This window comes from Antrostomus carolinensis, unplaced genomic scaffold, assembly GCF_000700745.2.
Source record: "Antrostomus carolinensis isolate BGI_N321 unplaced genomic scaffold, ASM70074v2 scaffold1109, whole genome shotgun sequence".
Classification (NCBI taxonomy): Eukaryota; Metazoa; Chordata; class Aves; order Caprimulgiformes; family Caprimulgidae; genus Antrostomus; species Antrostomus carolinensis.
This window is the reverse complement of record NW_010336200.1, coordinates 6,079-20,715: the sequence shown is the minus strand read 5'-3', so window position 1 is coordinate 20,715 and position 14,637 is coordinate 6,079. Positions and strand designations below refer to the sequence as shown.

Sequence of the window (14,637 nt, the reverse complement as noted above, 5' to 3'; positions counted from 1 at the left end):
TTTTGTATTTGGTTGGTCAGATGAGCTGCCCTCACCTAAGATGACAGGACCAAAAGGAATTTGAACACTATTTTGCAAGCATTCTGCTTTGATTACAGCTACAGTCATTATCCTTCACACTGGCACCAGGACTGGTACTTTTCGCTATGCTCTATGTTCCTCACCTTCCTGAGCACCTAGAACTGCATTAATTACCAAGTGAGACTTGATGGAGCTGAACTCCATCTATTGACCAGGACCTTTTTCCAAGAACTCCACATATATTCAATAGACTCAGGCCAGAAGAGCAAATTTGTTCCAAAAAGGTAAGTCACGTGCACAGGCAGCAGTAAAGAACTTGGAAACCTCTGGTCTCCCTTTTGGCAGATGTTTCTGTAGAGAGCCTTTGCATTCATGCTGACTGGCTCTCCCAGCTTGTGTATTCAGTATAGTATCAGAACCTCAAGATGTGTCAACACACAGCACACAGAAACTCTGCATTTGCTTTCAAACCACAACTGAATTCAGACTTGCTGACCACAGGTTAAACCTGTCCTTGTTCAACAGAAGCCAGCAAACACTGGGGGCTCTTAACTCACTGGCAGACATGCTGCATTATGCCTTACCACATGCCTAGGCTAAGAGTAAACTTTCAAATTCCATCTTCCCTTCTGTCTCCAGAGCTATCTCAGCTAGGGGCAGATTAGTTATGAGTGAGTGAGGTGTAGCTCCCCTTACCTGTTTCTGGTGTACAGCAAGCTGCCTCCCATTCAGGTCAAGCTCTTCCCATGCCCAAGAGCTGCTGACAACACCACTGGACAGGGCATGCAATTGGTTTGCAGCGGGACTGGGAAAAAAAGAGAGTTACTCTTCTGACTAAAAACTGTAATTTTGTATCATTAATTAAACAACAGTGAATACAGAACTAGGAAAGTAAGTTTTACTTCTTTTTAGGTTTGAGAGTGCTCTGCTGTCCTGGCTGATCCTGTGGCAAGTCTGCCTGTGTTCAATATTAAAATAAAAAGTAGTGATATACACTGGTTACTACAGTAAGTAGATTGTCCAGTCCTCATTTTAATGGTCTCTTCTTGATTTCAATCACAGACATACCCCTATTAGAGGGAATGAGAACCCAGTGCTCACATCTTTAGGACTTCCTACCAGTACATCAGAACGTCAGGGTGGAAATACATACAGATTCTTCACTGCACCAACTGTAGTTGTGCAGGCTCTCAGAACAAACTTAGCAATGTAAATTCAACCTTTCAGATACAACTCCCTCCTCTGAAGCCTTATAAAAATACCAGTGCAACACAGAGCCATTTTACAAAACAATTATCTTTACAGAAAGATATCTGAGTGGTATCTGCTGAGGTAAATAATAAAAACAGACCCAACAGAGGGCATGACCAGTGTTACGGAGAACTCCAGATGAAATTTGGCCAAAAGCCTGTTTTATAAAAGCTAATATTTACCTACCAGTTACGATCCCTGGTAAGGTGCTTATTGCTGCAATACTTCAAAATTATTCTTCAGTTTACAAATTGAAAAATTCTATGAAATATACGAAATTAGATCTGTATGAATGTTAGGTATTAGCTGTCACAAATTTTAAAAGGCATTGTACCAAGTTTTCTTAATTGTTTACTAACCAATTTGATTGTAGCAGGTAAATAAACTACAGCATACACTTTACCTGACACCATGCATCAAAATCACCATAAAAACTAAGTTTATCAAAGTCCAACTCCACAAGGAAAACATGAAAAAGTGCAAATTATGTACCCAGTATTTTTGTCACAGCTGGTTTTTCTTAATATGGCATGAAAAAGGTTTACAGCATATATTAAGAAAATTCTTACAAGTGTTCACCTCAGTGCTTATATATACAACATTTTGCTCAAAGTGCTCACTATATGAAAAAAACTGATTGGATAAAAATATTTAAACAGTGCTTTCTGAACGTTCAGGGAAAATCCATATAATACATCAGTCCCATTTGTTTTCCTCTTCACTCAGTGCAATGAGATGCAGAAGTCACATCAATGTCACAAAAGCTTTGCTTTGCCACAGCCAGAAAACCTCAGTTACAGTGGCATTCTTGGTGTCCCATTGGGAGTGGGTCTTTTATTTTTTTGCATGTGGCTTTGATGTTTTCGAGATCTTACTACTTTCATTCTCACTTCAAATACTTCTTGTATGGCTTTTCGAAAACAATGGAAATTGTAGTCTATTAATCCTACAGAGAAAGAAATATTTTCCATATTAATAAAGACATTTATACAAATTAGGTAATGAAAAAAATGCTTATATTCTACATTTAGTGAAGTACCACACTGTCTCTCTGGAGGTCATAATCAGTCAATTTTCCAGGTATTTTTTTCCTGTGCTAAGCAAAAGCACATTTGATAAGTACAAATAACTCAGCGAGCATTATCGTTTCATACTACACCCAATATTAAATATACTTATTAGTCTTAAAGAGAAAACAAATAGAAGTTCATTGGCAGATAACTAAGCCTTAACTTAATAAAGAGCTTTGGAGAAGTGCTCAGTATAGTACAGGAAAAAATAAAATCTTTCATAAAATATGGTGCCATTTTGTAAGTTTGCTTTACAGAATAGCTGTGATAAAAATAAGCTGCATCTAGTAATCAAACAATCTTCTTTTCTTTGACAACGCATAAGCTTTGAAATAGATACGTGATAGAAATATTACCAACAGCCAGCTATACTGCATCTTACATTGCAATTGAAAAACAGACATGCTGTTAGATTACTTACATACATACATAACAGGCAGATAACATTACCATGTGAGTGGGCTGAATGTGATCCCACAGAAAAGCTGTGAAACCATCTTGGTAGTCAATTGGAAGACTTACTGGGTGATAAAATTGTGTAATACTGCAATACAATTTCAGAATTTTGGTACTGAGCTTATGAACTCATTCAAGGTTAATGCTGTAAGCTTTCTTAACTCAAATACTGCAGTGTTTTCCACTTCAATTTCCCTAACAGGAGATGATACATATTTTAAGTGGTTTAAATCCACCATGTTACACTTTCTTTTTTTTTTTTTTCTCCAGGAATTATTTTCAATCTCCCTAGAGTACAGACAAAATATTATGTGGAAGTCACCAAGCACCAAAAGCTAATCTGCATTATAATACCAGAACTGTACTGCTACAGTGCTAAGTGTCCCATTCTGTGTAGACACAACAACCTGACACAGTTGTGGACAAACCCTAATAGGCGTTTATTCAACATGGTGTCTTTTCTGAAACAATGTTCTTAGCAGGTATGCCAAAGTAATACTTCTTATGCTCACAGCAAAAAAAGAGTGACCACATCTAACATTCATAGATAATAAAGGCAGTACAGGTATTAAAGAGAAATTCAACCAGTTGAAGTTCTATGAAATAAAACCTACATAGCCCCTCAAACAGCCCAGCAGACACGGTGTGAGTATTGCCTTCACACACACAACAACTCTGGCTGGTGAATTAGTATCACAAGATGGGGACACAAGCCCAGATGATGGGTCATTCTTCCACTGCTCAGTTCTGGTCTCGGGGCATTTCACTAAAACCAGTAACTCAGTGAACATCATGTCAGTGAGCAGAGCGATCATGAACTAAGATCTCAGTATTGACCTTGACCAAGGTCAGAAAAATAAGCAAGCAATTTTATGCACTTTAACTGACAAATATGAAAGCCTTCTAGTTCCCAAATAGGCAGCTTTTCAAAAGCCTCCTTTCAGAGATGAGAAAAGCAAGAACATATTTCTCTCTATCTGCCAGTTTCAATCATTTTCCCTTGGTTATGGCATGCAAGTGGTTCCAAATGCGTATGCTGGCGCCAACAGGTACAAATCAATGTTAGCCAAGATAAACTGACACATTCTACTGTTGCAGATGGAAGTTTTACTGTACTTGATGTAAACATTCATATGCTTTCATATCTGGAAGTTGTCAAATACAATTATGATTTCATCTTATCTTAATGCCAGCACAAATACCTCATGCCTTTAAACATGTTATGTAAGCTCTAGCAAGCTGAACTTACCTTAAATATTTGTGACACAGCTAGAGACTGTTATCAGCTCATGACAACCACAGTTATTAACTAACTCACTAATATAAGGGAAAAGTAATACAATAGTAGGAATGGGAAAAATACCTTTTCTCTCAAAGCTTTCTTCTCTGACAAAACAAACAAGAGCAAGGAATTTTGTCACCTCTTTTAAATAAAGGACAGTTGTATTGTTCAGTTTTATGATTGCCATTGATTCTTTGTCATAAGGAGCTCCGGTACCATCGTCTTTAAGTCTAACAGACAATATTAAAATAAACAAACAAGAAAAGATAAGCCACCAGATGAGCTAACAAACGTACTCCCACATTGGTTCTTTCACCAGATAATCTCAAATTTTATAAAATTTTCATTTTAACCTTTCAGGGAGACTCTGCTTTAAATTACACACTATGTAAACTAAGAAGACATAAGAAATTAAATAATATATCAAATCACACATCCAATCTTAGATCTGGGTCTAGAAATCAGATTGTTTGATTGCCAAGTACCTGAACTGGAGCCTTATTTTTATCTCTATTCGTTGCCAACCACTTACCCCAAGGTTATCTGTTTTCTTTTAATTAATGCACTATATTATGATCTTATCTAAAACATGTGAACCAGTAAATCTGTACTGATAATTCCAAATCTAGTAACCTTGCCTGAGGAGTGAGAGCTGACTTGATAGTTAAAGCCATCATGAGACTTTCCTCATGAGATGCTGGTTTTTGCAACATCGTATCAGGAAAAGAGATTTCTTCTTCACAGATGATGTGTCATGATGATTACTCTATTAGTTTTGTATCTTGTAATTTTACCCTCATTCCTGACTGCACACACAGACCTTGTTAAAAGGGTAATTATCAACAATCTCCCAGAAAAATTAGTATCAATAACATATTAAGGTAGCAAGTTCCACAGATGCTCCAGGAACAGAGGACAAGAAATGAATTGTAGTATCATGTCTTTAGTCTATAGCTAAAAATATGGCAAACAAATATCTGGTTAAATGGTTACACAAAGGCAGTGGCAGACTAACATTTTATAGAGAACCCCACAAGTGGTGTTGTACAGATAATAATTAGATACATAGTCTTTTGAACTACACAGAAGCATCTTTCTCTGTACAAAAAAAAAAAGGCCACAGAATCACCATCCTTTATTGCATAGCTCTGTAAAGCACACGTTCTTGTACAGTTACTGAAGTGACTGACTCCAAAATCTGAAACACACAGTAGAATAAACAAACTTAAGAAATTTTAGAAAGGTATCCAACAATTTCTTGTTCTTTTGAAGTTCTAATGCATAGTGTGCATCTGCAGTAGGATTCTCCCTTGTACCTTCTCCAAAAGTGCAAGAAGTCTATCAATGGGTAGGAATGCAAGGCTAACAAAGACTACCACACTCTAAGCATGCTGGAGTTTAGTCTCCAAGTCTATATATCTTAATGCACTAATTCTTAGTGTGCCCTGCATTTCCCAGGAACAGCTGGCATTACGTTTGGCCAAGGGCCAAGCCATTTAAAATATAACTTGCAAGGAGATGTATTTGCTACTCCAGATCTCCAGTTGCTAATGTACAAGGAGGGGAAACAAAAAAAAAAAACCAAAACAACAAACCAACCACAAAGGTCATGTAGAGAAAAGAGGATGAAGAGAGAATGGAAGCAAAAGTGAAGCACCTCTCTGAGGCCAGTAGAGGCCACTGGCTATTCAAGTAAACAAAGCTAAATATGGCCCCACTTTTTTTTAAAATTGGAGGCATCCTTCAGGCCATCCATCCATGACGAACAAAAAGATAATGTTTCCTTTTATTTTTGGCTGGTTACTTCCCACTCCTTCCTCCACATAAAATTACTAGCCTAGAAAGAGGAAGGTATTCACAAAAGAGGCTGAGCAGCAAACAGTGCTTGTTGCTGGCAGGGGATCTGTACCTCAGGGGTCTGCCATTTCCTCCTTCTCCCCTGTCCTGACAAATTACACATTCTCATTATGGTTTATACCCACATCATTCTAATTTTGAGGACATTCAGATTCTAGGTACACAGTTTTATGAAAAACATTAACAATTTACTTACCCATATATACAAGAAATGTCAATCACAACATCTATCATATCACAGCAGAGCTCATAAGTTTGCATATCCACTGGAGTGCTGTCTGTTGCAATATAGATCTTACTGACTACATCAAATAAAAATGCTTTTTCAATCCCAGAATTCTATTTAAGAAAAAAAGAAAGAAAAACAAAATAAAATGGAAGCCATGTCTCCAAATTAATACCAAGCTTTTTTTGTTCCTCTACTTGTTATACAAGAAGCTAGGCTGAAGAAGTGGAAGTTAAACTGCAATCAAGCTCATTTTGAAAGAACTGTCCATACAGCACTGTTGTATTTGTAGCAAATCTTCACGCTCACACACCTTCCAACAGTTTCTGCCTCTGAGCAGCCATAACGCCAAGTTAGACTTCCAAACTTCACCTGTCTGGAAAACATCTGGAGAGATTACATTTATTTTCAGTGGAAAATGTCGGGGGGTGGTGGGGATCTTCCAAGCACAAGCTTTTGAGTTTTTGATTGTAACAACAGACATAAAAAGAGAGCTGTAATTTAAAGTTATTCTAGCTGGACATGCAAGAAGGTAGAAACAAGGAAAATAAAAAGCTAATGGACAAAGAAGGCAGTAGTGTTCAGGAACTAACTTCTCAAGGAAATTGAGAAATTGTCTCATTGGAGTCTGAAGCTGTTTTACTGTCCGGCTCCTTAGAACTTCTTTTAGGATCACAAGAGAAAGACTAGTGTTTTGATGGTGCTCTTTCAGTTTTCATGTAGCACTGGTGGTTAAAACCATGTTTACAATGCCAAGGCTTGCTAATGTGATGACAGCTATGTTCCTGTCATCCTGCCAAGCTGATTAAGACTCTCTCCATACTGGAGATGCATCGTATTTGCAGCTCTTAGAGGCTAGCCAGGAATGCTACCTCATACTCTTTGCATAGATAAGTAAACTGCCATAAGCTTCTACTTCCTGGGGGGGGAAATAAAAAAGAGGAAAAAAATGTGTACTGTTTAACTGAAAACAGTAGCTTTGCTTGCTGACATCAAGGGATTGCACCTGGGCAACTGTCCCAGCATGAACACAAAGTGCAATTTCCCAGTATTGCTAAAGCTCAAGCTATAAAATAGTCTTCAGAATCCACCTATACAAGGAAGAGAAACAACTTTCTCCCATCAAATCGAATTTTATCCATATATGGGCTTCCCTTTTTAATATGGTTTGGGACTGCTGCCACAGCAGTTTTGCAACTACCAAAAAACACACTGAAAACCCCTAACAAGTTTTAATAGCTTCAGCTTCCTTTGTAGTTACAGAACTTCTTCTTCTTCTTCTTTCCTAAGTCAACTATTTAACACATAGTTAAGAGACTAAAGTGACCCTCACACTTTCCAAATTTCCCCAAATAGGTAGAAAAATTTTAACCCTGGGTATGCTGTTGAACAGTGTCCAGCAATATTTTTGGCATTTTCTTCTTGAAGAAGCTTAATTCTGCCACCATCACACACACGACTAAGGCTGGAAACACCCATCAATAGTATCAGAGTACAGAGGTGAATTTCTTCCATTACGGAAGAGACTCTATGAGTAGCACATTTCAGTAATTCATTAATAGATACTTTAAAAAAAGTATACACTGTGGATACCTTAGGAACATGGGCTGAAGCATACAATGTACCAGGAGAGTCTCAGAAAACCGGGTTTATTCAGCCTGAAGAAGAGAAGGCTCGTTCCTATCTACAAATACCTAATGTAAGGATGCACAGAAGACAGAGCCAGGCTCTTCTCAGAGAGCTACAGTGTTGAAAGACGAGGCAAAAAGCACAAGCTGGAGTTCTGACTTGATACAAGAAAAAAAAAATAACATGAGAATGGTGAAGCACTGAGAGCATGCTGAGCTGAGAGGCTGTAGAGTTTCCATCCTTGGAAATACACAAGGCTGGACTGCACCCAGCCATGAGCAACCTGCTCTGACTGGTCTGACTCTGAGCAGGAGCTGACCTCTAAAGGTCCCTTTCAGCCTACATGACTCTGTAAGTCTATGTTCTTTGGGCACCGAGAACAAAAATATATGCATATTTATTTTGGTTATTCTGGCCATATGTGACACTTCTGTAATTTTAATTTTTAAATAAAAATTCTGACAGCACCTCACATAACTCAACAGATGCTGTCAAATAAGATTAATCACAAGATAATCACAAGATTCACCTGTAAATATCATTTAAGTATACAGCCATATTTTATTGCCAAAATATATATTTGAAAATACAAGTCATTTTAGAAAAAAGAAGTTGGACTGTGAGCCCTGTAGTGTCATTCATGAGGAGTTGATTATAAAAAAATTGTATTATATAGATAATTTCAGGTGTACAGGTAAGATGTACCTTAAATTATTAAGATGCCAGTGACAATATAACAACATTTAAAAATGAGAAGTAATTTTTCCATTTCAGAACTCCAACTGCTGCAGCCTATCTGTACTTGCAGTGACAGTTTAAAAGGTTTTCCTCTTGAGATGTTTGCCATGCCAGTGGTTATGCGTGCAGATAAGGGCAGAGCTTGGTGTCTTAACTTAACCATGCTCGTTTTCAGTTGAAACTAAGACATTGTGGTAGGACCTGCTGAGAAACTGGCACATATTTGCTTCTGTTGAACTTTCTACGGTGACAGAAACCTCAGTGAAAGAGTAGGATGGACTGCCAGGAATAGTAACCTAAATTGTACTCACATGACTTCACAGATTTCATTTGCCAGGGTTTTAGCACAGCTTTTACAGAAAAAGCAAAGGACTGGACAGAACATTTATGATTAAATTGCTCAAGGGGAAAAAATACCAGTACACGCAATAATTACAAGTCATAAAGAAAATGAAATAAAAAATACTATTCAAAGAGACATTATATTATTAACACTCAGACAGGAAAAATTACAATAAGAAATCAACTGCTTCTGTTACCAGAGAGGGAGGGTTCCTTATGAGGGAAACAGGCCAAGAGCTGTCTTATGCAACTGAATGAAATGCTGCCATTGATGTCAATGACAGCAGGGCCACAATAAGCAATAGTCATCTCTGACACAACCCTACAGTCTGCAAAGATGATGCAATATTCACTAAAAGCTCTATCATGCACTCTGAATCAATGTGAGAGTATTCCACGGCTAATCTGAACAAGAGAATCATTGCAAAAAATATTCTGCAACGAATATATGAGATTTTATTTTGTATAGGTAAAAACCATGAGGTAGTTGAAATTCAAACCACGTTTTTTAACTACATTGGGCTTGATAAAAGTAGAAGACAGTTTCTATTCTTTAAATGGAATGGGTTCAGTAAAACTGGTAGTATTACTCTAATTCCCAGGTTAGGTAAACAGGCCTATCTTTTTCCTTTCTGAAAGTATGAAAAGTAAGCCAGAATTTCGCCCTAAAAAGAGTAATTTTTAAAGGAACTTCCAGGATATCACCAGTCACTTAGAGTTAGGACCGCATTTTGGACAGTTCTTTAAACAGAACTTGCAGCAAACAGCAGATTTAGCAAATGAATTTTAATTTTAAATACTATATTTGAATTTACAGATTATGAAATTTAATTCATTAAATAAACAAAACTCCACTTAATTTTATTTTTACCATGGTAACTCATTGATTGTTTTTAACACATACTTTTTAACATCCCTTGAAAAACCTCCAACAACCCTAAAATGAAACCCCACATATTTGCATCACACAACTTCATTGCTTGGTAAGGACATGGTAATTAAAAACCAGACATCCTTCTATATGAAGCTGATTAAGAGTGTTAGCCAGGTAGGATTTATATGGATTTTGAATGCCAAACCAATGGTTATTTTATGTTTACAAGCAGTTACATTAAAGAATGTAGAAGCAGTATTATCACACTGATGGTTTCTCAAACGTACAAGCTAACACACTGTGGCACTATAAAGTTAGGCAAAAACCTGCTGTGAACTTCAGAGTGATCACAGATCTATTTTTGTAATCACCAGTTTTTCATGTTGGAAGTCTTCATGGCATAAATGAAAGCAGATCCTTATGAATATTGCTGCAAAACCCAAACTAGAACACCAACACACCCACACTGATACCCAGCACACTAGCTTTCTGAGGTAAGGCATGACCAAAATCCATGTCAAGATTTGTTGTCACTAAGTTGCTAAAGTAAAGAGGCACCCGCTAACTAATTCTGTGTTGGAGAATGCTGTTTAGTCTTCCTGTGATTGCAAACAGTCATTCTGAGACTCCTCTCTACAGAGAGAGGATACTTGTAAACACAGGCAGGAAGCATGCTAAGGACACAGTGATGCAGCTCTAGGTCATTAACCAACTGCATTTTGCTCTATTTGGAGCTAAGAAACAGCCTGAGACTGTTTCCCCTATTGAATAGCAGAAACAGCGTACCTCTCTCACTTTTCTGGGCTTAATTTAAAAGACTTCTTCTTCCTTATAAATTACATTTTATATTCTAGATATTATTGGAGCTGCCTTCTGGGTGTTCCAGACACGCACAAGCAACTGTCATCAGTCATTCAGGAAAGCTTGCTCTCGATGTATCTGGTGGTTTGGCAGGAATTTTTCACCAACTCCAACCAGTGAGGAGACCCCATACAGAGATCTGACTCACAGTCTGAGTGACTGGGGTGACCCTGGCACAAGGAGGACTATCATTCAGAGAGCTTTCTCTTTAAGACTGTGTAGCATATTCAATATCCAATTGCTCCAGAACTGTTGTCATCACTCCTTCATTACCTTTCTGCCCTAAATGGAGTTCAAGACTGGATGATAACTGGTATAGAGTCCAGCCATCTTCGTAGAAACAGATCTTTGTAGCAAACCATTCATTAAAAAATAGCATTGTTTGCTGTTTAATAGTAAGGGGGTAAGTTTTGAAAAGATCTTCCTCTAATCCTAGCTCTCCCTTTCAGCCCTTTCAGATCCAACTTTTTTCTCTCTTCATTTTCACATCCTACACTGAGAAAGTGTGAAGTCTAATTTTATTTTACAGGCTGTTGAATGATATTAAATAATTTCATTACTTCAAAATCATGAAAAGGCACAACAAAATAGCTTGCTTGGAAATTGAAGCTTGACAAATTAATGCTAGATGCAAGGTGCAAAATTAGAGTATTGCGAGAAAGGGTGCAGTTTCAGGAGCCACTATGACCTAACTTAACAACCACCAAAATGAAGAGTTCTCCCTTTTCACAACCTACTCACTGTGTTCCCCTTTGCTCATGGCCACACGTTCCCATCTTTTATCTTGTGCCAAAACAAGAGTATGCTGGACTCCTCCATGACCTGCTTTTAACTATTAAACAGTGCATTAATGTATGTCATAGTGACTCCATGAGGGAACAGGTGAGCATCAGAACCAGAACAAAGGAGAGGAAGGGACCACACATAGAGCAACAGTGGAGCAAGCAATTACCTCCACAGTGGTAACAAGCCACTAGATATACAAAGCTCTCTAATCGGCCTCAGGAGTAACTATGGAAGCTGTAAAAGTTGTGATGGACTCTATCTCTAAAAATTTCAAGACAAGAGAAGATTTTCTTAAGCGGGTCAAACTGCAATACAAACTAGAATTAACTTGAGGAAGCTCTACATAAGAGGTTAGACTAGATGATATTCCTTTACAAATTTATTTACACAAATTTTACAGTTTAAACAAATGCATGCAGCACAGACCTTTGCAACATTCAGATTTATGTAGGAGCATAAAAGTGATGGCTGCTAACCTACTTTATGTGATTCAGGAAATGCTGTGAGTATCTCAGCAGCTCAGCAACACTGTTTAATAGACAGAGAGGTGAGGCCAAGCTGCATGTGGGTGCATTTCAACTAAGTTTTGATAATTTCTCTGAGAGTTCACATTACTCGTAATCTCTCAGGAGGCACCGAACAGAGTATCTGAACATGCATGTTGGACATAGCTGATCTACAGACAAAGTATATAACAAGTACTTACTGAAATAAAGATGTTAAGCAGGTTTTCCAGTGTTGGGAGCTGTGGAATCAGTTTCTGTACCACTTTGCTAAATGCTTCAAATATAGAATGATCATATATGCTTGTCAGATAAAAGCTGGAAAAAAACGTCACCACATTTTCCTTTTAGCCACATACTGCGAACATGATGTACCTTTCATAATATGAGTGAAATGAAATATTGTCAAACAGCAAGTGCCTACACTTATGCAATTACCCCTCATGATCAAAAGTCACATGCTACAACTGAAGAATAGGACTTCATTTCTATACAAAAAAACCACCTAGACACTGCAGAGATGTAGAACTTCATGATGGAACACGCAGCTTGGTATTCTTACAAAAATATTTTTCAAATTGCAGGAAAGGAATATTACTGAGTATGTCTGTTGTGGTCTACTTTTTGAAAGCTGTGGACCCGTTTATCGGTGCAATGATGCAGCCAAGTTTTTAAGAGCTCTAAAGAGCTGGCATGTTCACAGAGAAGGTCTCTCTTTTTAATATATTTGTACTCGGCTTTAAGTGCTAAGAAAGACACAACAACTTGATGTCCTCTAGTTCCCAGTTTGCAGAAGTCCACTATTTTTCATTATCTGCTACAACAAACTACTTTATCAGCAAAGACACAGTACCCATCTTCCCAGATGGCTCCAAGTAGGCTACAGCAGTGAGGACTAGTGACTGGGAGGGGACTGTGAGGCAAAGAGGTTTCAAAGAAGGCAAAAGTGACGTAGGTGGCATATACACTCTACTGGCTGGAGCTCTACTGGTTGCTGCCACTGTTCAAGCAACTTATTTCAAGACAGCAGCTGCAGAAAAAAACTGGTAGGACTCTGGCATATTTGTCATCTGTTTTTAAGGACATCCCCTCTCCATCTTTTCCACCAAGACAGCAATCAGAAATAACATACTTTGTTTGGCTCAGGTCAAATGCAATGTTTCTGATTATCGTTTTCCTTCATATATCAAAAGCTTCTTGCCTGCTACTTTAAGAGAACAGAAAACAGTAACCTGTCAAATAAGGTGCTCTCCTTTTTAGGGTTCTCTGCACAGCAGCTTTTCTCACCTGAGGTGAATCTTCTCCAATCCAGCATCTGCAAGGTCATCATTTGCCCTCTGGTGAATATCTCTTTGCGTTTCAATCTTGTGATCATCAGACAAACCATCCACTTTATGGATAAAGATCTCAAAGTTGATATCTGGATTCACTTTATAGGCTCTGGTCACAGTAAGATGCAGCCGAGCTAATGCTTCCATATAATCATCCTAATAAAGTAAAAATAAAAGCTACAACTGTAAGAAAGTTCTTAGAAATAAATAGAAAATTTTACAATGCTTACTTTTAGGTAATGCTACAGCTCAACAACAGCTTATTTTTTTTATTTCTTGCAAGAAGCCTGAGCCTACATCCAGCATGTGCACCAATCTCATGCTGTCAGCACTTAGGAGTCTGAACAAAAACCTTGCCTTTGAACATACTGCAGAGACAGATTAAAAATAACCAAACAGCTCTTCAAGTTTTAATGACTTTCTTTTAATGGGTGTTTGTGACATAAATTATTTATTTGCCTTGAAAAAATCTGTGCTTTTCAACTCATTTGTCTATTGCTGAAGGAAGAAAAGAAAAAGGTAGCTTAAACCCCCTTTTTTACCTGAGAATCAATAACAAATATCAGTGCTCCAGTGCCTCTGAAAATCATCTCATAGTCAAACGTAGGGTCAAAGAAGTCAATTTGTCCAGGAAAATCCCATATCTGAAAGTTGACAAAGGAGCTGTTGGAAACATCCTCTCTGCAGATCTTGTTTGTGCTCTCCAAGAAGAGAGTCTCATTCGGCGACATTTTGTGAAAGACAACTTTCTGAATGGAAGATTTTCCACTTCTTCTCAATCCCATGAGCAGGATTCTTGGCTTAACTTCAGTACTGAAGGGATCATTGAAATCCAAAACTGAATAAAATCACACAAGAAGAAAAGTAATATACTATGGCAATATAATTAGTAATTGCCAGATAACATGCATTTGACATTTATTTATTTTATTTTTACTTGGATTTATGCAAATGCTACCAACTTTTAAGCTTAGGGAAGCAGTGCTACAGGCACTTTAACTTGAATTATTTGCCCCCTGTATACTATCAGAAAACCTACTTCTCACCTGTAAGGCAGAGACTGTAGAAGGTTTGATCGCTCAGTCTGTATGTGAAAAATGTGTTATCACAGATAGACACCCTAAAATACCTAATTTTGCTTTAATGAACACTGTACCACACATTCTAACCTGACTTCAATAGAATATAGTCTGGTAAATACCCTTGTCAACTGATACATCACACTGCTGGAAGAGAGGAGTAAGTTTCTGTTAGTTATACCTGTGTGATCTTCCTAAGGCTACATGAGGGCTTCCTTCCTCTAAAATAAATAAATAAATAAAATCACACATCCCAGGAGCTATAGAAAGAGGACAACTCAGCAGGCAAATAATTCCTCTATGCTGGGACTGACAACGCAGTACTAAGCTC

General features: G+C 37.7%; 1 protein-coding gene across 1 annotated transcript; it reads right to left on the bottom strand.

The window, feature by feature from the left end:
• Window positions 1-897: 897 nt before the first annotated feature.
• On the bottom strand, window positions 898-14,060 carry LOC104519220 (ras-related GTP-binding protein D). The gene is made up of 6 exons (XM_010174746.1): window positions 13,770-14,060; window positions 13,184-13,383; window positions 12,100-12,214; window positions 6,134-6,276; window positions 4,162-4,310; window positions 898-2,218 (listed from the first exon to the last, which is right to left on the bottom strand). The coding sequence occupies exons 1-6, from the start codon at window positions 14,010-14,012 to the stop codon at window positions 2,067-2,069; spliced, it is 1,002 nt and encodes a 333-aa protein (XP_010173048.1). The 5' UTR covers window positions 14,013-14,060; the 3' UTR covers window positions 898-2,066.
• Window positions 14,061-14,637: the final 577 nt, after the last annotated feature.

What these genes read in the sequence shown, in the direction of transcription:
- LOC104519220 (XM_010174746.1), bottom strand. Translation starts at nt 14,012, where the DNA reads ATGGGATTGAGAAGAAGTGGAAAATCTTCCATTCAGAAAGTTGTCTTT. An exon ending in TATTTGTTATTGATTCTCAG is followed by an intron (nt 13,384 to 13,769) that starts GTAAAAAAGGGG and finishes TTACTTTATTAG; the next exon opens with GATGATTATATGGAAGCATT. An exon ending in AGAAAGCTTTGAGAGAAAAG is followed by an intron (nt 2,219 to 4,161) that starts GTATTTTTCCCA and finishes CTTTCTCTGTAG; the next exon opens with GATTAATAGACTACAATTTC.